Below are 23,637 nucleotides of genomic sequence, written 5' to 3' on the forward strand. Positions count from 1 at the left end.
CCAATAGCAAGAGAAGGGGTGCTTGGGGTGCCCACTGATTGGAGGAGCTCCTGGGCCCAGCCCTGGAGGCCTCAGGGGTTCAGGGGCCCACTCAGATTGTGCCAGAGACAGAGAGAGAGGAACTGGGGTGAGCAAGCATTGTGGCTTTGTCCGCTTCCTGTTGCAACAAGGCTTCTGTGCATAAAGAAACAGTACCAAGAAGGGAAATGCTAAGGGGACCCAGAGCCATGGATTGAGCGCTTGCACTTGACTCAGCTGCTGTCTTGCCCCATCTGAGACCAGAATCAAGATCTGCCCAGAAGCTGGAAGGCTTTTCTGAGCTGCTTGGGTTGGAGCCTGAGACCCGAGGTAACTGAAAAGGAGGATTTTTTGTGTTCCGGTTGGGGTCCTCCGATGCTGGGGTGGAACAGAAGACCCTGCATCATCTGAGCTTCTCCGGGCTGAAGGGGGAGACACAGGAGCGGATGGTGTAGTGTAAGTGTTGGGTAACCAGGAAAGCACCCGCGTTAATTTCCAGAGCCCCTGGCCACAGCACAGCTCCCTCGCTCCTCCCCTTAGTCCCTTAGATTAAACTAGGAGTAAAACAAAGGACAGGGGTCGGGCTACCCAGTGACAGGGGCATAGATGAAATGAACTTTTACATTTCCCTTCAAAGCAGGGATTCCCCCAACAGGAAGCCGCCTTCCTGGCAGCTTCCTGGTAGATCCTTCTCTCAGCTCACACCGAGAGCTCTGGTGGGAAGGTCCGCCCTGTGGGGCGCCATTCTCTGCACACAGCCTGCAAGTGGGAGCAGAAGGCCGGTGCGCAGCGCCCTGGTATCCTCCTCTGGCTGTCAGGAGGCTGTCCTCAGCCAGTCCACGTCTGCCCTGAGCTCCAGGGCCCTGTCATGCTATCAAGGGGCACCCCACAGATGCCAGAAAGCCCGGGCAGTGGCCCAGTGACCTATCTTTGAACCACACAGGGAGCAGTTCCTTTTTCTTCTACAGCCCGTCCCTGCCAGTCAGCCGTGCACATGGCCTCGTGTGCAAGCACATCAGAAGAGTCGAGCTGTCCCGGAAAGCTGGGTATGGCTCCACTCAGCTGTCTGCAGCACGTCCTAGCAGGTGTGAGGGCCTGGGGGACAGGATGCACCTTCTCTAGGGAGCCATTTCTACCGCACCTCCCGCTGGGTAATAAGCCCCAACCTCTGGCCCTCAGGAAGCTGAGCAGGGCAGAGTGGGGTTCAGCGGCCAAGTGCAGACAGCCTGGTAGAGTCCAGAGAGCTCCCCCCTTCAGATTCTGTCTCCCCCCACAGCCCTTTCCTCTTCACGGCAGGAAGGTGGAAGACTCTCCATGACCAGGGATCTGCCCCCCTACATAGCCCGTGCATTACTTGGAGCCAAACAGGGTGAGGACCTGGCACCCCACATGTAATGGTGGAGTGCAGGCAGGCTGGACTCCAGTTTTTCACCCCCATCTCTTCTTAGCCTTCCTGCCGGGCCTAATTGAGAAGGTGGTTGTGTCCAGACCACAGAGAAGCCTTTTCTTCTTCTGCCCAAACTAGAGGTCAGGTGGACCAGAGTGGTAAACAGGATTGCATCCCGGGACTAGCATCCCCTCCGTGTGATAAACAGTACCTTTCAGAGAGAAAAGGGGTGGGGGGCCAGAGGAAGGGGCACTCTCGGGCCTGGGAGCGCTGTTAGCTTGGGGCCTTTGTCTTCCAGCTCCATGTCTTCATTCTCCAAGATCAGCAGGACATGGGGGAGCAACCAGAGCTTATCGTTATTATTACCAGAAGCTTACCTTTACTGTGTGCGATGTGCCAGGTGCTTGACATGCGTTTTTTCTTTAAACCTCATAACTTTATGAGATAGGTTCCCATTTTATAAATGAGGAGAGTGAGGCTTACAGATATTTAATAGTTTGTTTGAAAGCATATGGTAGTAAGTGTCAGAGCCAGGACATGTAGCCACACCACTGAGCCAGAGCCAGGCTCCCCCGCCTCCCCGATCCATGGCAGAATAGCCAGGCACATGTACAGGCTGCCACAGCGTAGGTTCGGGATGTGGAGCTCACCTGCACAGAATCCCAGGCTCCTCCAGGCATCATTTATAACAACATGAATGGGTTTCTCAGATCCTTACCTATGTTTTTAAATAAAGAACACGGCAAGTGGGAAGTCAGGGGGCCCCTACAGAGTGAGGAGAAAAGCCTGAAGAAAGGTGCGCGCCAGCCAGGGGTGGGATGATAGAACAAACACAACAGCCTCACAGCTCTGCTTGGGGTCAGCCCTGCCCAGGACAGATTATGCCCCTCCGAGCCTCAGGCAATTGAGAGGGTGCAGGGCTCAACTACATAAGACCCCTCTCGAGGAGTGAGCCCACCCCACCCATGACCCCGGGGAATGAGTGGTATGACCAGACAGAGAGCAAGAGTCCTGCAGAGAATTCCAGACTGAGCCAGACGGGCAGCAAAGTTCAATGAAGGAGCAGAGAGGCTGCTGCCTGCTGAGTCTGTTTGGCCTGTAAATAAACCCGAGGGGCCAGAGCTGGAAAAGACCTGCTGTTGGTGAAGCTGAGGTACCCTTCTCTGACCTGCCCAGGAACTAAGGTTCCAGGGTGGTGGGCAGTAAGGCTGCGGGACCAGGAGGAGAAGCGGCAGCTGTAAGGGGGAGCTCCTCTCCCTTCCCGTCGAGAGCTTGGCCGAATTGGGGCTGGACTCGGCCAAGCTCTCAGACAGTTCTAGAAGAAACCAATTTGCAGAAGGTTTGCAGAAGGTAGGTGAAGGAGCGCAGGAGAGAGCTAGGAGAGCACAGAGAAGAGTTTGAGGGTTGTGTGAGCAGCAGGTAAGGCCACGTAAAGGGGCCACAACGTGTGGCCTCTACTGGAAGGCCTGGGGACTTCGAGTTACTGTTTATGTGTTTGTTTTGGTTTCGTTTTTAAATGGCCTTATTGAGGTTGCTGGTTTTGATGGCACAGTCTGGGTCTGGGCTGGGAAAAGCAGACTCGACACCATAGTTAGCTCTGATGGGGAGATGATTCCAAAACAATGAAAACCTCAGCTCAGAGAATTATTGAGCTGGAAGCTTTGAAATTGGTTTCGCCAGCACTGGGCCTGTGGCAGGTGCTTGGCCAGTACTGATGTGAGTGGATGTGCACCCGAGAGTCAGAGCCCGGGTCTGGGCTGGGAGTGGGTGCCAATGGACCAATGTCAGACATCGTGATTGGAGGAATTGTGGTGGGGTTTCCACTCTGGACCATGTCGACTAAGCTCACAAGCTAGTCGCTAAGGGCTGAGAAGAAGGCAGTGGATGCTGGTCTCAGGACTGGCCACACCTTGGAGGGGCCTGGTTACCCTCCAGGCCTTGCCCTACTCTCTCTAGTAATAGCTCGGGCCAAGAGAGCCACAGAGATGCTGGCTTTGCCTTCAGATTTGGGGACAGGGAGCCAATTTAACTGGTTCCTTAGAAGTCCCTGGAAAATGACCACATCCCTGCCATCCTAAAGCTCAAGATGATTTTTATCAATTATTTCTCACGGTCCCCTGACTTAGAGGCAGGGTGAGCTGTTTGGTCAATGAAGAAGTGGCAGCCGGAAAGGCCTTTCCACGTTGCAGAGGGGGAGACAAAGGACAGAGAAAAGCAGAAATCAGCATAGAAATGAGACCTGGAGTCCCGACTCTGTTTGACATTATCACCTCCTCAGCTTTCAACCCACATGCATGTGCTATTTCTGCCCCCTTGTCCAGGGAGATAGTCATTTTTCTGCCCATCTCCTGACCCCTCCCTTTCTCCTCCCTCTTGGCTTTTGGCAGACCCCACAGCTATTCCAGGAACTGGAGGCCAAGCACAGCAGGTGCTCAGGAGCTCATCATGATCGGTCAGGACCTCAGGCCTTCCCCTGGCTTGGCCCGGTGGGCCGAGAGCTACGAGGCCAAGTGTGAGCGCCGGCAGGAGACGCGTGAGAGCCGCCGCTGCCGCCCCAACATGACCACCTGCCGCCAGGTGGGGAAGGCACTGAGGACCCAGCAGAGAGAACATTTCCAGAGAGCCCGACAACAGCAGTTCTTCAGCAGAAGGAACCTCGATTTGGAGGAGAAAGACAAAGTACAGAGCTCTCTGGGCAGGGAACAAGGGCTCTCCAAGAAGACAGGCCAGGCGGCTGACCTCAAGAAGCCCTTGTCTTGGGCCGACAGGATCCCTTCCCCCAGACAGCAGGTGGGCCATGTCTAGGGACACACTGCTCTGTTGAGGGATGGGTGGGTTCGAGGTCACTAACAAGTGATTTAAATCGAGTCCCTTCTTCCTGAGTCATAGAGTCAAGTCTCCCGCAGACACTCATTCAGAGATTTTTCTGTTGTTGTGTTTTTTGTTTGTTTCTTTAGCTATTTTTTGTTTTGTACTTGCCTTACAGGGGAGAACAAATAATATTAAGAACAATTCCACAGCTAATTCCTAGTATCAGTTCAAATGTAGGCAACCTACCTATCTTCTACAGCATCCCTTTATCCATCACTCAGCGACTATTTATTGAACGCTTACTGTATGCTAGGTACCCAGGCTAATCTTCTTTTTTTTTTTTTTTTTCCTCACCCGAGGATATTTTTCCATTTTTTGTACAGATAGAGTGGGAGGGAGAGAGAGAGAGAAACATCGACGTGAAGGGACACATCTAGTGGCTGCCACCCACATGACCAACCAGGGCCGGGGACAAACTGCAACCGAAGTACGTGCCCTTAGCGGAAACCGAACCCGGGTCTCGCCGGACCGCAGGCCGACGCTCTAACCGCTGAGCCAAACCGGCCAGGGCCAGGCTAATCTTCTTGATACCCCTCTCAAAACACACACACACACACACACACACACACACCCTCTATTCTTCTGTGAGCTGTTGCACCAAACCGCATTCCAACTCTACCAAAGTCACTCAGCTAAGGCCTCACGTGGTCCAGGAAGCCTTCCCTAGCTTCTCTAGGCCATATCCACTCTCTTGTGGCTCTTAGGACATCATTAATCCTCTAAGATTAAGTAACAATTAGTCTGGCCTGGGAGGAAGCTGTGTTGGCAAAAGAAACAGGTATGTCCAAGTGACCTCAGCCAGCAAAGTGTCTGTGCCTTCCTGTCCATGTTGCAAGCATGTGGACAGCAGGGCTGGGTTTACTGTAGTCCCTGGAAATGCCAGGCATTGTGCCCTACCCAGAGGAGGTGGTCCACGAGGCTTCTTACCAAGTGGATCTGTTGTCCACAGTAGGAGGTGCTGTTCAGGAAAATGATCCTTGAGTCCAATTGTAAAATAAAACCAACTCCATACTAAGGCAAGAAGGCTCCTGAATGTTTTTGTTGAAAAAAAAATTTAAGGAGAAAAAGATCAGGCCCTAGCTGGTGTGGCTCAGTTGGTTGAGCATTGTTGTCCTGTGCACTGAAAGGTCACGGGTTTGATTCCCAGTCAGGGCACATACCCAAGTTGCAGGTTCATCCCTGGTCAGGGTGCATACGGGAGGCAACCGATCAATGCTTCTCTCCCTCTTTTTCCCTCTCCCTTCCTCTCTCTCTAAAATAAATACATCTTTTTAAAAAGATCAGGAAACACAATCAACTAAACAATTCCAACTGAGCCTATCTGTTATCTAAAGTTTTTTTTTTTAATTTTTAAAATTTTTTAGATAAAGTGAGAAGGAAGGAGGGAGGCGGGGAGAGAGAAACATCAATGTGACAGAACCACATCGACTGGTTGCCTTCTGCAGACCCAACCAGGGCCGGGGATGAACTGCAACCAAGGTACATGCCCTTGACCGGAATCAAACCCCTGACTCGTTGGTCTGCGGGCCGATGCTAACTGCTGAGCCAAACCAGCCAGGGCTCCATTATCTAAAGTTTTATTGAGATTGCATGATTAAATACCACAGGCATTTCTTAGCCTCTGAGTGTTACATTAGAAGCATAGAATTTTTTTTTATCCTTACCCGAGGATATTTTTCCATTTTTTGGACATTTTTCCATTTTTTTGTTCAGATAGAGTGGGAGGGAAAGAAAGGAAGAGAGGAGAGAAATATCGACGTGAAAAGGACACATCGAGTGGCTGCCACCCGCACAACCCAACCAGGGCTGGGGACAAACTGCAACCGAGGCACCTGCCCTTAGGGGGAACTGAACCTGGGTCTCTCTGGACCACAGGCCTACACTCTAACCACTGAACCAAACCAGCCAGGGCCAAGCATAGAATTTTTTAATGTGTAAGAAGAAATATTTTAAAAAGCATACTAAACTGTGACAACTACTACTACATTCTCCCTATAACTCCCTAGTTTACCTTCTCTTCACACACACCTCAGTGATATTCCAGCTATTACTCAGAGGAAGGAAGCCATCTCTAGAATTCAGAAGGGACCTTAGAGTTCATCTACTCCGAACTCATTACCGAGACAGGAGACGAGATCTGGAAAAGGCAAGCTCTGATCCCAGATGCCCTCACTCCCCGCTCGGACCAGTTCTCTTTCCATGTCACCAGGCTGGCTGTGTAACTGGCTGAGACCAAACAAGGTAGATCGGGATTCTAGAGAGTATAACTGGACACAAGCCCAGCTCCTGACACCATTCCTGCCCACCAGAACAAGGGAGGGCAAGAGCAAATAACCTTGTAGCTTTGAAGGCTTGAAAGGATGACTTGGGTCCTCTGGACCTAACAGTTGACCATAGGTTCGTCCTTCTGCAATCAGCTGGAGAATCCTGGACTAGTGGCTCTAGGCCTCCAGCATCCCCCACTTGCTTTCTAGGTGTCAGGGAGCAGCTGTGAAGTCTTACCAGCCCAGCATCATCCTCTCTCAAGCATCAGGAGGGATCCAGCGGTTCACCTCCCCTCCCAGGCCGGGGACCTTCCAGCACAGGACTTTCCCATCAAGAAGCCACCCAAACATCACCGTGGTATGAGCAGAACCTCCCTCCCTGGGGCCTGCAGAGAACCCTGCCACGTCCGTTCCAGCTCGCTGGCAGAGGACAGTCCCTGTCCCTCCCCCTTTCCCCTCCTTCTTCCCCGGGTTCTGAATCACTTCATCCTCCATCTCTCAGGCACTCAGACAAAGGCAAAAGAAGCACAGCCAGCAATTAAGAATGATGCCAGTCAGCAAACCAAGTGAGTACCTTTCATGTTTCTGACGCCAACTCCCACACATCCCCTCCATCCCTCTCATCTAAGCTTTCACTTGAATGCCCTCGCCTCATATGTAGAGAGGGAACACGAGGAATTTCCATGTCCACCTTGATTCGAAAAGAGGATCTCCCCACCCTATTGGCTTTTCCGAGAACAGAGATGGAATCCACCCACTGCCTCCTGACGTGCTAGTTTCTTTGCCCCCTTGTCATTTTTGTTTTTATTTCTTTTCTTCCCAGTGATGGAGTTGCCGTTCTAGATAAGGTAAGATACTCCTTCCCTTGGAGGGGTTGAATCAAATGGTATACAAGCTGCCCCAAACTCTGATATGCTGGAATTCCATGATAAACTCAGCTAGGATGGAGGGGCACCTTCTCCTGGATGAGCATAGACATGAGGGGCTGGAGGGACTCTGTCCGAACCAAGGAAGAAACTTGTCTCTGCACAAGTCAACCCCAGCTCTGGTTCCATGTCCCGGGACCCAGGACTAGAATCTTCCTGACGACCCTTTTTCCTTCTCTCTAGGAAATCATCCAGCTTTCCGAGTACCTCAAAGTAAGCAATGTGTGAACTCCCCCTTCAGTTCCTCCATCCATCCACTCCCTCCTCCTCCAGGTTAATCTTGGCCTCTTGCATTTTGCTCCCCAGGAGGCCCTACAAAGGGAGCTGGTTCTCAAACAGAAAATGGTGATTCTCCAAGACCTACTGTCCACCCTGATCCGGGCCTCCGACAGTTCTTGGAAGGTAAGGCAATGAAACCTCTGTTTGAACTAAGCTCATGGGCTTCTAAGTTTGCCCATCTTGTTCCTTTTTCTATACCAACCCTGAAGACTAGGATTGTTTTTTTTTTTTCTCACACACTGAAGAGGCAGGAGGTAGGGAATGATTGTAAAAGCTAGAAGTCAAACAGGAAAGACAGAGAGGTCGCAGTAAATACAGGATGGCTCGGTTAATCCAGGGTCACCATCTGAGGGCTATGCTGCTACACACCCAGGGAAGACCCAGAACCAAAAGGAGCAAGAACCCCCACCTTTTTCTTTTGTTGGAAGAAAAGAAGGAAGATCCCAGTACAGTTAATATTACTAACCGTGGTAAATGTCAATTATTTTGTATGGGAGTCACACCAATCTGGACTCCCAGCCAGCACGCACCTAGTACTCAGCCCGGACAGGAATATGGGAGTAGGAAGAAACTTCAGAGGTCATCAGGTCTAATTTCTCATGTTGTCCATGAGGAAACTGAGTGTAAGACAGGTCAAGTGACTTACCCAAAGTCACACTGCTGGTTAGAGGCAGAACTGGAATAAAATGCAGGCCCCCTGATTGATGTTAGTCCATTCATTCAACAAATATCCATAGATCATGTTCTCTGTACCGAACACTGGAAATAACTAGACAGGGTTGCTGCTTTGAGAGCTTGTGGTTTTGTCAGGGACACAGATGCCTAAACAATGCAGAGATATGAGAAATAAAATAAATGTTTTCAGGGTATAGTAGTACACAAAAAGGAATGAATAACTGTAGGGAAGATGAGAAACAAGGAAATATTTATAGTTATATAAGTATTTTCCAAGCAAATGTGGAAGAAGAAACTATATTCTAGACAGGGGACACAGCCCAGGGAAACACCTAGAGGCATAACATAGTCAGACGCAATGAGTCGCCAACTTTTTAAGCTCAGGGCCCCTTTATACTCTTTAAAAAGTTATTGAATACCCTCCCCCAATGTTTTATATTTACCATATTAGATTTTACCATATTAAACATTAAAGCAGGAATCTAAAAATTATATATTAGCCTTATCTTATTTTTCTGTTTATTGATTTTAGAGAGAGAGGAATGGAGAGAAAGAGAGGGGGGAAATTGATTTGTTGTTCCACTTGTTTATGCATTAATTGGTTGACTCTTGTATGTGTCCTGACAGGGATTGAACCCACAAACCTGGTGTATCAGGACGATGCTCTAACCAATCAAACTACCTGGCCAGGGCAAAACCTGTATTAGTTTTAAAATAACAATAGTAAATTCATTACATGCTAACTTAAATTTTATATTTTATGAAAAACAAGTATTTTTTTAAAATAGTGAGAGGAGTAACACGGTTTTAAACGTTTGCAAATCATTTTAATGTACAGCTGGATAGAAAACAGCTATATTTTCATATTTTCCTCTGTACTCAGTCCATTGCAATACATTGTTTGGTTGAAGCACACGAGGAAAATCGGGCCTCAGACAGATCTGTAGTTGGAAAAGTGATACCGAAAAGAAGAGAGAGCAATTATTCTGCCTGCAGTGGAATAGGGTAGGTTCTAAAAGACAGGGACCATTTTATCTGGGTCCTGCAGGATGAGTAGGAGTTTATCAGTACAAAATGATGATGGGGAAGAAAAAGCAGAAGGGTAGAGAGATTAATTACAGGCCTAGGTATGGCAACATACTGGGAGTGGGGATGGAATGAAGAGATCATGTCAGGGTGGTTCCAAAGACAAAACCAGAAATGACCTCAGACCGGTCTCTAGTGTTATGAGGTTTAAAGTTTTTCTGCTGAACATAGTGCTATCTCCGACCTAAGTAATGCATGGACTCCACTCTAGAGGGAACACTAGATATCTCAGACCCATGAGATTGCATGTTACCCCCAGTTTGGAAACACCACTATAGACAATTAGCAGGGTAGCAATGGAACTACACTTTACTCAGGTTCAAAGTCCTACAGTGTCTGCTCCATCCTTAAGAGGAGCTCAATTAATAGCTCTGAATTGAATTGAAAGTGAGTGATGAGCCCTGGCTGGTATGGCTCTGCAGTTAGAGCGTCAGCATGCGGACCAATGAGTACCGGGTTCGATTCCAGTCAAGGGCATGTACTTCTGTTGCAGTTCATCCCCGGCCTTGGTTGGGTCATGCAGGGGACAACCAGTCAATGTTTCTCTCTGTCTCTCTCTCTTTCTCTCCCTCCCTCCCATTCTATCTAATGATAAATAGAAAAATGTCCTCAGGTGAGGAATAAAAAAAAAAGAAAGTGAGTGATGAGATCCGTGTTTTGAAGGTTCTCTGACAACTTCCTGTTTTTAAGTGAAGACCTTGGCTCCAGGTGGCTGTGGGGGTGGAGAACACCCTTTAATACCCAGCTGGGACCCAGTCAGAGCAGGAATGACCGCTCGCTTGGCGGGAGCAGGGAGGAGATGTAGGGAGCAGATGTTAGGAGGCATTTCCGAGGTAGACTATGAGGGGCGGTTTCACACCACACTCCAGCAGGCGAGCAGAAGTTCCCCGGGCTGTGGTTTTCTCCCTCCTTCTCCCCATCCCTCCCACTACTCACCCTCCTCTTTTTCCTCCTCCCCACTAACCCCCGAGCTTCCTGTTTTTAAGAAAAATGGTCTCAGACTTTTCAATGAAGACTTTTCCGTTACTTTTCCCCAAAAACAAGACAATTCAACCTACTACCCCTTCCATGGAAGCCTCAGCTTTAATGAAAGGACAACCCCAGTCTGTGGTATTTGGGGAAAATAATTGGGGAGATGTAACAGGGATTCTGACATTCAGCCTAGTTCAAGCCTTTGTTTTTCCCATTTGGCCTCTATGATTTGAATCTCCAACTTCAAATGCAAAAATGCTCACAACACACTGTTAGAACCCAAGGATCAGCTCCCCCCATTGACTCTGGACCTTTTAGATGCAACAGGCCGCCGGGTACCACCAGAGTCCTAAGCTGGGGACAACCGTCAGAGCAGAAACCGTTCTGGCAGGAAAGCCAGCTCAGCATTGGGCAATACAAAAACAGGAGCGCACACAAGTGGGTTTTAAGTTCCGCAAAGTAGATGTGAGATCTTGAGATGACAGCGTGAAGGGGATTGGCTGAGCCACCCCTGCTAGCGCAGTGATGAGCTGGGGGCCAGCACCTCTGCGGTGAGGTGCAAGCGCTCCTGGAGAGCAGAGGCGGGGAGAGCCACGTAGAAGCAGGAGCTGAAGCCCTCAGACCAGCACCAGGTGTGTATGGCCTCCACCTCACTCTTTCTTCCAAATGGGGGTTCTATGCTCCCTGAGCCCTGGGCTCCAAGGGTGCAATTGCCCAAAAAAGTCTACTAAAGGCCCATAACAAGTGCTTCTCGCCACATGCTATACCACAGGGCTTCATGTGGGGCGAGCCGGGCTCAAAGCAGGAAACGGCATGCCCCCTTTGCCTCGACTTGGCCGAAATGGTTCTGCCTGCCGTTGTCCACAGCTGTAGACAAGAGAATTCCTTCTGAATGGCCCTTTACCCACCCCCCCAAAGGGGCTATCCTGAATTGTATTCTGTTGTAAGATGAATGAAAAGGTACTCTGGGGTGCAGCTAAGATACAAAAACAGTTGGATTAAAACCATAGTAAGGAAAGAGAGAGGAGCTACCCAAAAAGGGTAGGACACTGGGGAAAATGGAAGACTCTTGCCTTGGGGTGGTCTGTTTTCTTCCCAAACAACAGCAAGATGAACCTTAGACGTGGGTTTGATTGCAGTGTGCACAGGAAGGGTACGGGCAAAGGGAAGGCTCCGAGTCGGGAGATCTGAAGCAGGAGACGAGGGTGTGGAGGGAGTGGATTCGGGACCTGCACATTGACAATGAACAGGCCGTTTGGGGAATGCAGCCCTGTACCTGTTATTCCAAAGCCCAGAACAGTGGAAGTCTTTGTCCATCTCCTTTATCTGTCCCAAAGCCCTGTGGCAATGGTACATTCGAAATCCCTGACTCTTAGCTCTCACACGAAACATTATGAAAAACATTAATAGCAGGAGACACTTTGAAAAATTATTTTTGGCAAAGCTTTTGCTTTTGCAAGGCCCGGCTGAGTAATACAGGAAGCAGAAAGGGTGGGGGTGCCCCCTGGCTCCCCTGGTTAGAAGAATCAGCCAAACAAGAGCAAAACAGGAGCTGTGAGATACCACTTCCTGCCTACCCTGGTGCCCTGAAACTCACTGACGGGGCCAACCTCAAAACAGAGTCCCCTCCTCCACCCCCAGGCTATTATAGAGAGGAACCACGGTGCCTCGGGCCTGCGGAGAAATGTCATTTCTAGACCTCACAGTGTCTCAAAGGGCCTGGTTGGAAAAAGCCAGAAAAAGGATCTGAAAATCATTTACTCCTAAAGAGACCTGCAACCTTTTCTTTGGGAAACTAGCTCTCCTTGGCCCCCTCCCCACTCCCCCACCCCCTCATCTACACAACCTTAAATCAAAGTCAGGGCTAGAACAACAAAACCCCTACCTGGACAAAGGGACAAGTCTACAGGTGGAGGGAAGGAAGTTGTTAGCTCCGCAGCTGAAAAGACTAAAAACTGGAGAAACAGATGGCCCCTTCTGCCTGCTTTCCTCCCCCCTCACCCTTGAGATTAGCATCCCTCCTGCAATGTCCAAAATGCCATTAGACTGATTCAGATTATGAATAAATAGAATGTGGCTTTCTGGAAAGCCCTCTTCACACGCCCTACCCCCACACATGCGTGCACCACACACACACACACACACACACACACACACACACACCCTACATTAATATCTCTACTCCACTTCTTTTCTTAAAGAATTTCTTACTTTGAGTTGTAACGTGGGGACAGGGTGGGGTGGGGGGGGACAGTATTATTTTGCTAGGGCTGCTATAACAAAGTACCAAAGCCTGAGTGGCTTAACCAAAAGAAAGACATTTTCTCACAATTCTGGAGGCTGGAAGTCTGAGATGCTGACAGGGTTGGTTTTTCCTAAGGCATCTCTCCTTGGCTTGCAGGTGGCTGTCTTCTCCCTGTGTCTTCACATGGTCTTCCTTCTGCGTATCCTGATGTCCTAATCTCCTCTTCTTATGAGGACACCAGTCGTATTGTAATAGAGCCAACTCTGATGACCTCATTTTAACTTAATTACCTCTTTAGAGACCCTATCTCCAAATACAGTCACATTCTGAGATACTGGGGGTTAGGATGTCAACATATGAATGGGGGAGGCACAATTCAGCACATAACAGGGGGTAAGGGAGAGAACGTATATTCCCCCTGGGAGGGGAGACGCCTTTCTTCTTGTCGGCCTGTACTTGAGACTGAGAGAAGATGAGGCATACAGAAGTGCCCAGACAGACAGGGGAGAGAGGCAATGAGGGAAGGAAAAGACAGCTTCGAAGCTTTCCTTCAAGCAGACCCCTGCTGGGATACCCTAAGCCAGCGGTTCTCAACCTGTGGGTCGCGACCCCTTTGGTGGTTGAACAACCCTTTCACAGGGGTCACCTAAGACATAACGGTAGCAAAATTACAGTTATGAAGTAGCAACAAAAATAATTTTATGTTTGGGGGTCACCACAACATGAGGAACTGTGTTAAAGGGTCATGGCATTAGGAAGGTTGAGAACCACAGCAAGCCATTTGATAGATAACCTCAACGTACAAAGAGGACTTTGGGAGTCAGGCTGATTCTTCCTTCTCCTATTCCAGAAAAAGAGGAAAAGATCTTCTTCTGCCCAAAAATGCTTTGTCATCTTTCCTCCTCCCTACCTCTTGAAAGAGTTCAGTTTCCCCAACACTGAGCACAGACCACATTCTAGGCGGTAGACTGGGATGCAGAACGGAACGTTTTGTACACTATATTTTGGCTCAAATTCTTTTCCTCATCCCATTTGTTCCAGGGACAGCTTAATGAAGACAAACTGAAGGGCAAACTGAGATCTTTGGAAAACCAGCTGTACACCTGTACCCAGGTAAGCATTCTGGAGAACACCTCCAGCCCAGGGATCTAGAATTAGAGGAGAATGCTTGAACCTCCATCTTACGCTCTGGAAATGCCACCTGATAGAGATCAGTGCACACCCTCCTGCTCACCCAGTTCTGGCTTTGCCATTTTCACTTTGATCCCCAATTTACCGTGTGTCCATTCTCTATCTCCTCCGCCTCTCCCTTCTGCCAGTGCCCTTCTCTTGCACCCTGGGAAGGAATCCCAGCACCAAGCACTTTGCCAGCTCTAGGGCAACCTTGAGGATACCTGGAACCGCAGAGAGGAGCCTTGGTGAAGATTCCCAACGCCCAGATAGACATGCACAGGCCCTAGTCTCTGAGCAGATGAGCTGAAGGTTATAATAAAATATTGCAAAAGTACTTCCATCCCATGGGCAACTTATCTCACAGCCACCTGCAGGGAGTGTAAGCCTGACTCTCGGGGACCCTGTGACATCGTTATCCTCCAGGAATCTCTTGATTGGCCCAATCTTGGATTACAAGAGATAGGAAGAAACCAGCTTTCACACTTGAGAAGTGACATGTTTCTGACAGGTGGGGACATGTCAAATAAGAGAATGAAGTAGAGCAGGAAGACTGCTCCTATCTGGAGTTAGAGAAATAAGGTGGACCTGGCCACACAGTTGGAGTCTTGCAGAAGAAGAATGTATATAGTCTATAGATTTGCTGATCCACAACTTTTAAATTGTCAGTATGACCTCCTTTGTCAGTCTCTTCCAAACTAAATAATGCCAGCCAATCTCATAAGAGACCAACATATAATCCATAATGCAAATGAATTCATTTTCAATACAGAATAAAATTGGCCAGTGACCAGCATAGTTACGTCAATAATGGAGGCATACCTATGTATGACCTCAACCAATAATTTCTGGATATGCTTTCTAATGAAAATTCCAAAAACATAAGACCCATTCACATTTCATCCAAATTTTTAGATGATTCTAAAGCTAAATGAAAATGGTTTCATACTGTTCTCTAAATTTGCATCTAGATTATTGCTTACCCAGTGGGTAATTCAGAATTGACAGTAAAAGCTGCCTCTGTCTCCCAAAATCACAGGGCATAAAGATGAAAGGCGTGGGGCCCTGGCTGGGTGGTTCAGATGGTTGGAGTGTTGTCCATTCACCAAAAGGTTGTGGGTTCGATTCCCATCAGGGTGTGCATGGGAGGCAATCAATCAATGTTTCTCACATAGATGTTTCTCTCTCTCTCTCTCAAATCAATAAACATATCCTTGGGTGTGGATTTTTTTAAAAAGAGAAAGAACTCATGGATGCGCACAACAGTAACTATTCGGGGTGGGGGATGGAGGTGGAAAAGAGTGCATGAGGGATAAATGATGATGGGAAAGATAGAATAAAATAAAGGAGAGAAAAGAAAGGCATAGAGAGGGCAAGACTCTCCGTGAACTTACAAAATTGCTCTTCTTTTTCTCGACCCTGAAGCCAGAAGGAATTTTTTTAAATGCAAATGTATCAATTTTAAAACATTAATTGAATTTACTGGGGATTACTGAAGCTGCAAAGATTTTAAAAATAATAATAAAGCATGCTCCCTGCCCCTCCCCTGAAGGAGATAGTGGATTGAGTGGAAAGAGAGAGACATGCAGGGGTTACTATATGAACACTAAGAAAAGCTACCTAATCCATAATGAGTTGGGGGTGGTCGGTTATGATTTATTAGAAATTACATGATTCTTGGGCTGAACCTTGAGCATGAGTAAAAGTTAACCAGGTGAAAAGGGTGGGTATGGATGCTCTGGGCAGCAGCATCAACACGGGCAAGGCAGAGGCCAGAAAGTACAGTGCTTAGGGACTCGGCAAGCAGTTCAGCTTGGAGAGAGGCAGCATAGAATGAAAGTTCATGTTTGTAAGTAGGAACCATGCCAAGGAGTTTGGACCTGATCCTTAGAACACTGAGAATCCATGGACAGATTGAAGCAGATTGTGACATGATCAGATTTGCATTTTAGAGATAACCTAATAGCTGCAGGATTGAAAGAGTTTGAAGGGTAGCAAGTCTTAAAGGTAGGGAGACCATTGCATTGACCGATGTAATAGCATTATTAGAGCCCGAACTAAGGGAGTGGCAGTAGGGATAGAGAGGAGAGAGGTGTGAGCTGTAAAGGTTGACTTGACAATGGTCAATTACCCACTGAATACTGGGAGAAAGTAAGAGAGAAATCAAGGTGACTCCCTGGTTTATGGCTTGGGAAACTGGAAGGGTGATGATGCTTGTCATGAAGATAAGGGATAAGGGACGCCCAAGAGAAAGGAGCAGATTTAGAGAGATGATTTCCCTTTGGAAATGCTGGATTTCATGCCTGTGGAAGGCTGAGGGTACAATGCTCAGCATGCCAAAGGCCTGTTTATCTCCACTCACCTTTCACATCACCTGAGGGACTTTCCCTGACTACCTCCAACAGATTGCTGGTGTCTCTGCCCTGAGGGCAAGGACCAAATTCTTTTCATTTCTGTATCCCAGCTCAGGATTTGGCTTATGTAAACTCAATGTGTATTTGTTGACTTGCCTCAAATTTACAGAAATATTCCCCTTGGGGAATGAAAAGGGTACTAATGGAGATGGAAGACCAGAAAAACAGCTACGAGCAGAAAGCCAAGGAGTCCCTGCAGAAAGTGCTGGAGGAGAAAATGAGCGCAGAGCAGCGACTGCAGAGCACGCAGGTGCGGGGGCGCTGCACAGCACTCAGACAGGGGACCCCAGGGAAGCTCTGGGGGCCAGCTGCACAACTCCAGGGAACCTCAAGGTACCACCCTCTCCCTTCATCTCCCTCAGTGGTCCCTGGCTCTGGCTGAGCAGAAGTGTGAAGAGTGGAGGAGCCAGTATGAGGCTCTGAAGGAGGACTGGAGGACCCTGGGGACCCAGCACAGAGAGCTGGAGAGCCAGTTCCATGCGCTTCAGTCCAAACTGCAGGTACCAGGGCTGGGAATGGAGAGGTGCCCGAGGAGGCAGGGGTTAGGGGAAGGAGGGTTGGTGACAGCCATGATGAGAGAAACTGCTCCTGGGTTGGGGGCCCCAAAGGCAGCTGAGAGCATCTGGCTTTCAGTTCCTCATTCACTGACCACTTTGCACCAGACTCCATTTGGGTGCTGAAAACTAATTTTGAGATTAGCAAGGACATCTGCCCATGCAAATGAACTAAGTGTTCACTGGAATGACACCATCCAAATGCAAAGGGCTGAAATAACTCGCCTACTATCATATCCCAACTCACCCTCTGCACCCCATCCCAGTATAGCATCCCATTCAGAAACGCCCACTACTGGCACAGAAATGTCATTAGTTTACTTATAGGTTGAGAATTAACTAACATACCCTGCCACATCCTTGGCATTCTCAAGAGTTCCATCATGTCTGATCGGCATTACCTTGGAGAAGTTAACTAACTTCATCAGTTTCCTCATCTCTGAAATGAGGATAATAATAGTGGCTGTATCATAGGATTGCTGTGAGGTTTAAGAATGTGATCCATGCAAAGCACTCAGCACAATGCCTGGTACATATAAGCCCTTAATAAATATTAGCTATTATTTTTCATAGATTTTTCTTGTTTTGGAATTTTGAGGACCCACATCAAAAGCTTATCTTTCTAATTTTACTGAAGCAGGGACCTGGATACAGTCTCTTGATAAGAGGGTGTCTCATCAAAGGCGTGAACCTAGCTGGTCACTGCATTGCATCCGTATCTCTATCACCTACAAGGCAATTCTTCTAAATCTTTTTTTTCTTTTTTCTTTATTGATTTTTAGAGAGAAAGGAAGGGAGAGGGAGAGAGAAATAGAAACATTGATGAGAGAAAACATTAATTGGCCTCTTCCTGTATACCCCCCGACTGGGGATTTGGCCACAACCTGGGCATGTGCTGTGACCAGGAATCGAACCAACGACCTCTGGGTACATGGGTCGATGCTCAACCACTGAGCCATATCTGCTGGGCCAATTCTTCTAAATCTTTTTAACCTAAATTCTTCGTGAAAATGACACTACCAAAAAAATTTGATAGTGCTTGAATGAAAAGACATTTACAAAAATGATGATTTGGTATTCCTTAATTTGGGCATTTACCCAAATAAGTCCCTTGTGAATATATATTTTTTTTAAATCTAATGTACTGTAGTAAGAGGAACAGAGCAGAGGAAATTTTAAAAAAATAAAAACTTGCCTATTTTTCTATTTCCCTAGTACTCCTATCTCTCAAATTCAACAATTTTCAATAATTTTCCTCTTCCATGGGATCTGCCCCACCCTCCACCCTACCACTGACCTGCTTCTGTGTCGGCCCCTCTTCCTCCCTGCAGGAAGCAGACAGTATAGACTTGCAGATGAAGCAGGCTCTTCGACTTCTGGAGAATGAGCACCAGGAACTGCAGGCCAAGACTGAATGCCTACAGGGAGACAGAGACCTGTGCAGCTCAGATACCCAGCACCTACAAGGTACCCTTCTCTTTGGGGGCCTCTAGCTGAGTGAGCCCAGAAAAAGAAAGCTGGATGGAGAGAAAGGCCTCATTTAGTCTTTCATTTGTTTGGTTGGCTTTAAAATTTCGTCTTCCCTTAGGGGAAAGGCAGGGCTGATTTAATCATCCAAGACTAAAAATTAATTTAGTGGCACTAGAGAATCTTGTAGTATCAGCTCTTTTTCAGCCCATCTCTGAGCCAGATCACAACTTCCCACATTGCAAGGCCGCATTCCTAATTTGAAAGGGAAAGGTCAGTTGAAAGGTTTCCATCACAGCCTCTGCAGTCAGCTGAGAGAGGACCAAATTGTGGGCAAATACAACACTTAATTCAACCCCAGTTGTTAATGCAACATCCAAGGTACTTTGGTTCTGGTTTACCTCTTCAGAACTGGGACACCTCGAAGAAAGAGTAACTTCCACTTGACACATATCAGAGGCCACGGACAAGGCCGTACCTATTATGAATTTTCATCCTCGGGTGTTAAGTTCATTAATCTTGGGTTCTTCTATTTTGGTTTATTTCATTTTTAGATCAACTAAAGAGGTCAGAGGAGGAGAAACTCGCCCTGGTGACCAAAGTACAGCACTTGCAGAGTAAGTTCCCTGGCCAGATTAGAAAATTAGCAGATGGCTTTTTGGTATTCCTGGGGCTCCTGCCCCATGAAAGGCATGGGGGGGGGGGCGGGCAGTCTTTGGCATCTCCCCCACCTCTGTGCATTTTCAGACCCTCTTCTTAAGAAGTGAGGTCATTTACATAGCTCTTCACATATTATATATTAGCCTGTCCTTTTTCTTTGTTTCTCTTTCCACGCCCATGACAACCACCTGCATTTCCCCCAGAACTGCAGGTTTTTTAGTGTTGTTTCCTTTTTTAAATTCTTTTTCTTTCCTGATTTAGAGAGAGAGAGGAAGGAAGAGGGAGAGATAGAAACATCGATGAGAGAGAACATTATTGGCTGCCTCCTGCATGCTCCCGACTGGGGATTTGGCCCACAACCTAGGCATGTGCCCCGACCGGGAATCAAATTGGCGACTTCTTGGTGCACGGGTCGACACTCAACCACTGAGCCACACCGGCTGGACTCAAGTGTTGAGTTTTCTAAAGAAGTTATTTTATATATTCTTATTATGTACACAAATGTGTCACACAAACCTTTGTCACTAGGAATGGTTCAGAAAATAAGCTCGCACGATATATGCCTCAGTCCACTTCAAAACTACATACTGGGGCCAACGAGGAAAAGGGACTTTTCATAAGAAAGGTAGACAACTTCTGAGAAACTGGAGAACCTGATTTAATTAACAGTTCTGCTGGTTGCCCACCACCTTAACCTCTGACTCTGGGCACAGAAGTTCATGCACACAGCAATGAGTACTGAGAGCAAGGTAGCCACAGGGAAAGAGAGATAAAACACTGGCAGAAGGTGTGCTCCTCCACAGCAGGTGCTGGGTGGGCAAGGCGTCACTTGAAAACCATGGGTTTATTTATGCAATGCATATTTAATGAGCTCCTACAGAGTGCCAGGCACTCTAGCTACACACACTGAGGACACAGTAAAGAACATAACTGGCACACTTCCTTGCCTCATGAAGCTTACATTCTAAGTAAGCTCTAAAGTAGGGAGTTTCTATGAACAAACAAGTATGTGTCAGGTAGTGATAACTGCTATGGGGAACAATAAAGCAGGTTAAAGGAAAATATTTGCTATTTTATACAGGGTCATCTGGAAAAGCTTTTCTTCTAAGGTAAGGTTTAAGCAGAGACTGAAAGGTAAAGACATGGTGGGAAGAGATACAAGGAAGGTGGATTCATAACAGTACCACAGACTGGGTGACTTAAAGAACAGAAATTTATTTTCTCATGGTACTAGAGGCTAGAAGTCCAAGATCAAGGTGTCAGCAGGGTTGGTTCTTTCTGACGGTTTTGAAGGAAGGATCTGTTCCAGGCTACTTTCCTTTGGCTCATGGATGGCCGTCTTCTTCATGTGTCTCTTCACATGTCTTCTATCTATGCATGTCTGTGTCCAAATGTCCCCTTCTTATAAGGACGCCACTTACTTAGATTAGGGCCACCCTAATGTCCTATTTTAACTTGATTACTCTGTAAAATTCCTTCCTCTAAAAAGGTCACATTCTGAGGTACTGGGAGTTAGGACTTCAACATATGAATTTGAGGGGAATACAATTCAACCAGTAACAGATGGAAGCATCTTTAAGAATTAAGGTTCTGAGCAAAGTTCTGAAAAGACATTCTTTGCTGTAAATATGCTAGCACAGACAAGTTTCTTGTGTCTTCCAACAGGTCTGCTTCAGAGTCAATCTTTACAGCTTCAAGAACAGGAGAAACTCTTAACAAAGAAAGGTCAGCAAATTTACTTCCACAAATTCTAAGGCATTGCTCTTTTCATGCCTGCCTAGAGGCAGGGGGATGGACTACATGACCTCTTGGAGTTCCATCTGGTTCTGGAAGTCTGTTAGGTCAGGGATCTGGGGAAGCTTTTTAAGGACTTATCACTGGCTCTGAGAACCCTTTAGCTAGTCAGCCTCCTATCCTGAAAGGTATGTAGACTGTGCAAAAGGGTTTCTACTTCCCCTGAAAACATATGTCTGTGTTGAACATTTCAATAAATTGATTTTGAACTCAGAATTTCATGTCAATTTTTACACTTGACTTTCCAAATCACTCAACTTCCCAAGTCTACACCATGTTGCATCAACAATTACCTCACTCTCAGCCCTCAAGAGTCTACTGCCTTAGCTTCCTGAGAAGATTTCATCATGCTATGGAGGGGCAAAAGCTCCTCATTTATCCACTACACATGGCCTTTGTTTTCTCATCACAGTCACTGGGTAAACTATAAGGCAGAAATTATACCCACATAAAATAGATAAGAAAATGAAGGTCTACAGTCATACAGATTAAAGACACAGCTAAGACAACAATCCAGAATTCCTGGCTCCTAGTCCAGTATGCTCTTCACAAGACTAAGACTGCCAGGTGGCTGAAAATCTTTTGTAACCACATGAAGATGAATTCTAGGACATGATTGCCTTCTCACGACTGAAATGAGAACAGAAGGGAAAGGGGATTATACTGAAGCATCCAGCAAACCTACCAGACTAACTGGGAAGGATGTGACCCATAACCAAAGATAATGAATTAATAAGTGTACTCTAAAAGTATCTGGCATTACACAGGACTAGGGATACAAAGAAAAGTAAGATGCCAACTTTGCCCTCAGTGGGACTCAAATTCCAACTCTCTGTACAGGACGAGCAGGGTCCTAATGGGAGTTCTTTAAAAGTCAGAGAACTCCATTCCATGAAGTCCAACCAAAGACAGGCCCTCCTTTTTTCTCTCCCTTCCCTTCCCCTCACTCCTAGGGGTTTTCTCAGTGACAGGGTCCTGCTCAGAGGTGTGGGCCTCACTATCACTGAGAATCTGGCTGCTTTTTTAGACCAGGCTTTGTCTGAGTGGAGTCCAAAGCCCTCCCATAAGGAAGTGGAGCCTGAGGGTACAGGGAAGGAGAAAGACTGGGATTTCAGAGACCAGCTGCAAAAGAAGACCTTGCAGCTCCAGGCCAAGGAACAGGAGGTGAGAAGGTGACCCCAGATAGTGGGGGACTCAGCCCACAGTGATATGGAAAACCGCTGGGAGGTATTGTTGGACTAGGGATTTCAATATCTGCACTGTGATTGGATGTCTGCAGGTGTTCATTTACCTGTAAAAAAAAATGTCTTTGCTTTAGAGTTAGTCAGTCTTTTCCCTTCCTTATTTATCTCAAACATACTTAACAAATGTTAACTCCTCAAACTTTTCCCTATACTAAGTTTAGAGTTTTTTAAATAACAAAACTCTGCCTATCTACAAATTCACAAACTCATACCCTCGGCTACTGCCGAAAAGACTTGTACTATGAGCACTTCCAAGTCTTCTGTGCTATAAGAACTTCATTTTCCGGTGTCCCCATTTACAAAGCATTTGCACACTGTCACATGAAAGCACTTACTTACGTAAGATAATATGCATTATAATCAATCATGTAAATGAACACATTCCAGACAAGCTAGGTGAGATAGTCAAAAGGCAAACTGAAATCACTGAGGAAGCCTGGGAAGGCAAGAAGGTGGTACAAAGTCCAAATGAATGAAGGGGTAACTTACATGGGGCCCTCTCCTGTACCTGGTGATGACCTTGGTGGTATTCTCCCTCTCAGTGCAAAGAACTGCATTCAGAGTTAGACAACCTCAGTGATGAGTATCTCTCCTGCCTGCGTAAGCTGCAGCACTGTCGAGAAGACCTGAACCAGAGCCAGCAGCTGCCTCCCAGAGTAAGAGCACGGATCCTCCCACATAGCCCTAGATGATAATGGGACTATTCTTCCTTTAGCCAAATCTCACAGATAAAATTTATCAGCCCACATTAACATCTGACCAGCCTGCCACATTCGGTTTGGTTTATACTGACAGTATAGTAACCATGGACAGAAACACTGGCTTATGAGTCCAAGCTTAATTTTCATGGAGCCCTTAAACCTAAAAGGAAAGACTTACCATTAGCTAAAGTACGAAATGGTGTTTTTTAGCCTATTGAGTGTTGTAGTGGCAAGATCAGAATGAGGAGAGAAAAAGTGCCAAGGAATATGAACAGAGAATAAAGTAATTTTGCCGAGTTATTTTCCACCTTTGATTGGACATATCAGTATTTAAGTATCTGGCCCTGGCTGGCTGTGGTTCCCTGGGCCAATGATCCTGGCTTATGGGCCAGTGATCACCATTAAAGTGGTTTTATACAAAGTGATAGAGTAATGTAAAAACCTTTCCCTCCTCCACCAACCCAAGATTTCCCAATAGGCCAGAATGGGAAGAAGGGAGATTATTTTTGCCTATATCTTCTCCAACCAACCCATGGCTTCTGTCTCTTTTCTCCCCCTCCCGGCTCAGAGGCAGTGTGGTCGATGGCTATCGATGCTGATGGTGATGATTGCTATAGCACTAGCAGTATTCCTGGCCAACAAGGACAGCCTGATGATCTGATTAACTTGTGACAACTGCCTTGGGTGAAAATCAGAAGCAAGAAACTCAATATAAAGCCTCAGAAGGTTTGGTTAAAGTGTGGATTTTCCCAATTCAAATGAGACTTCTGACTTTATTTTTTTTTTAACATACTGTAAAATAAACAAATAAACTTCACCTGACAGTCACTGTTCCCCAGAAGTCTGTTTATTCCTGAATGACCTACCTATGACCTACCTATCGTATCACAAATATAAGACACTTGAGCAT

At 47.0% G+C, this 23,637-nt stretch overlaps 1 protein-coding gene across 3 annotated transcripts; it reads left to right on the forward strand.

The window, feature by feature from the left end:
• On the forward strand, positions 1-23,550 carry TRAF3IP3 (TRAF3 interacting protein 3). Of its 3 annotated transcripts, none has more exons than XM_036272072.1 (16): positions 1-474; positions 3,793-4,195; positions 6,751-6,898; positions 7,043-7,106; positions 7,364-7,388; positions 7,650-7,679; positions 7,773-7,868; positions 13,765-13,836; positions 16,417-16,557; positions 16,670-16,807; positions 18,193-18,328; positions 18,883-18,945; positions 20,654-20,713; positions 21,810-21,946; positions 22,569-22,682; positions 23,296-23,550. In XM_036272072.1, exons 2-16 carry the CDS (start codon positions 3,851-3,853, stop codon positions 23,386-23,388), a joined length of 1,662 nt encoding a protein of 553 aa, XP_036127965.1. In that variant the 5' UTR covers positions 1-474; positions 3,793-3,850; the 3' UTR covers positions 23,389-23,550. The 3 variants fall into 3 exon arrangements, with proteins under 3 accessions (XP_036127965.1, XP_036127966.1, XP_036127967.1); XM_036272073.1 differs by having other exon boundaries at positions 2-348; XM_036272074.1 differs by lacking the exons at positions 1-474; positions 3,793-4,195; positions 6,751-6,898; ... (4 more) ...; positions 22,569-22,682; positions 23,296-23,550 and adding an exon at positions 10,533-11,110 and having other exon boundaries at positions 20,654-21,914.
• Positions 23,551-23,637: the final 87 nt, after the last annotated feature.

Source organism: Molossus molossus, unplaced genomic scaffold, assembly GCF_014108415.1.
Source record: "Molossus molossus isolate mMolMol1 unplaced genomic scaffold, mMolMol1.p scaffold_m16_p_20, whole genome shotgun sequence".
In the NCBI taxonomy this organism is placed as follows: domain Eukaryota; kingdom Metazoa; phylum Chordata; class Mammalia; order Chiroptera; family Molossidae; genus Molossus; species Molossus molossus.

What these genes read in the sequence shown, in the direction of transcription:
- TRAF3IP3 (XM_036272072.1), top strand. Translation starts at nt 3,851, where the DNA reads ATGATCGGTCAGGACCTCAGGCCTTCCCCTGGCTTGGCCCGGTGGGCC. An exon ending in AGCGACTGCAGAGCACGCAG is followed by an intron (nt 16,558 to 16,669) that starts GTGCGGGGGCGC and finishes CATCTCCCTCAG; the next exon opens with TGGTCCCTGGCTCTGGCTGA. An exon ending in CAAAGTACAGCACTTGCAGA is followed by an intron (nt 18,946 to 20,653) that starts GTAAGTTCCCTG and finishes GTCTTCCAACAG; the next exon opens with GTCTGCTTCAGAGTCAATCT.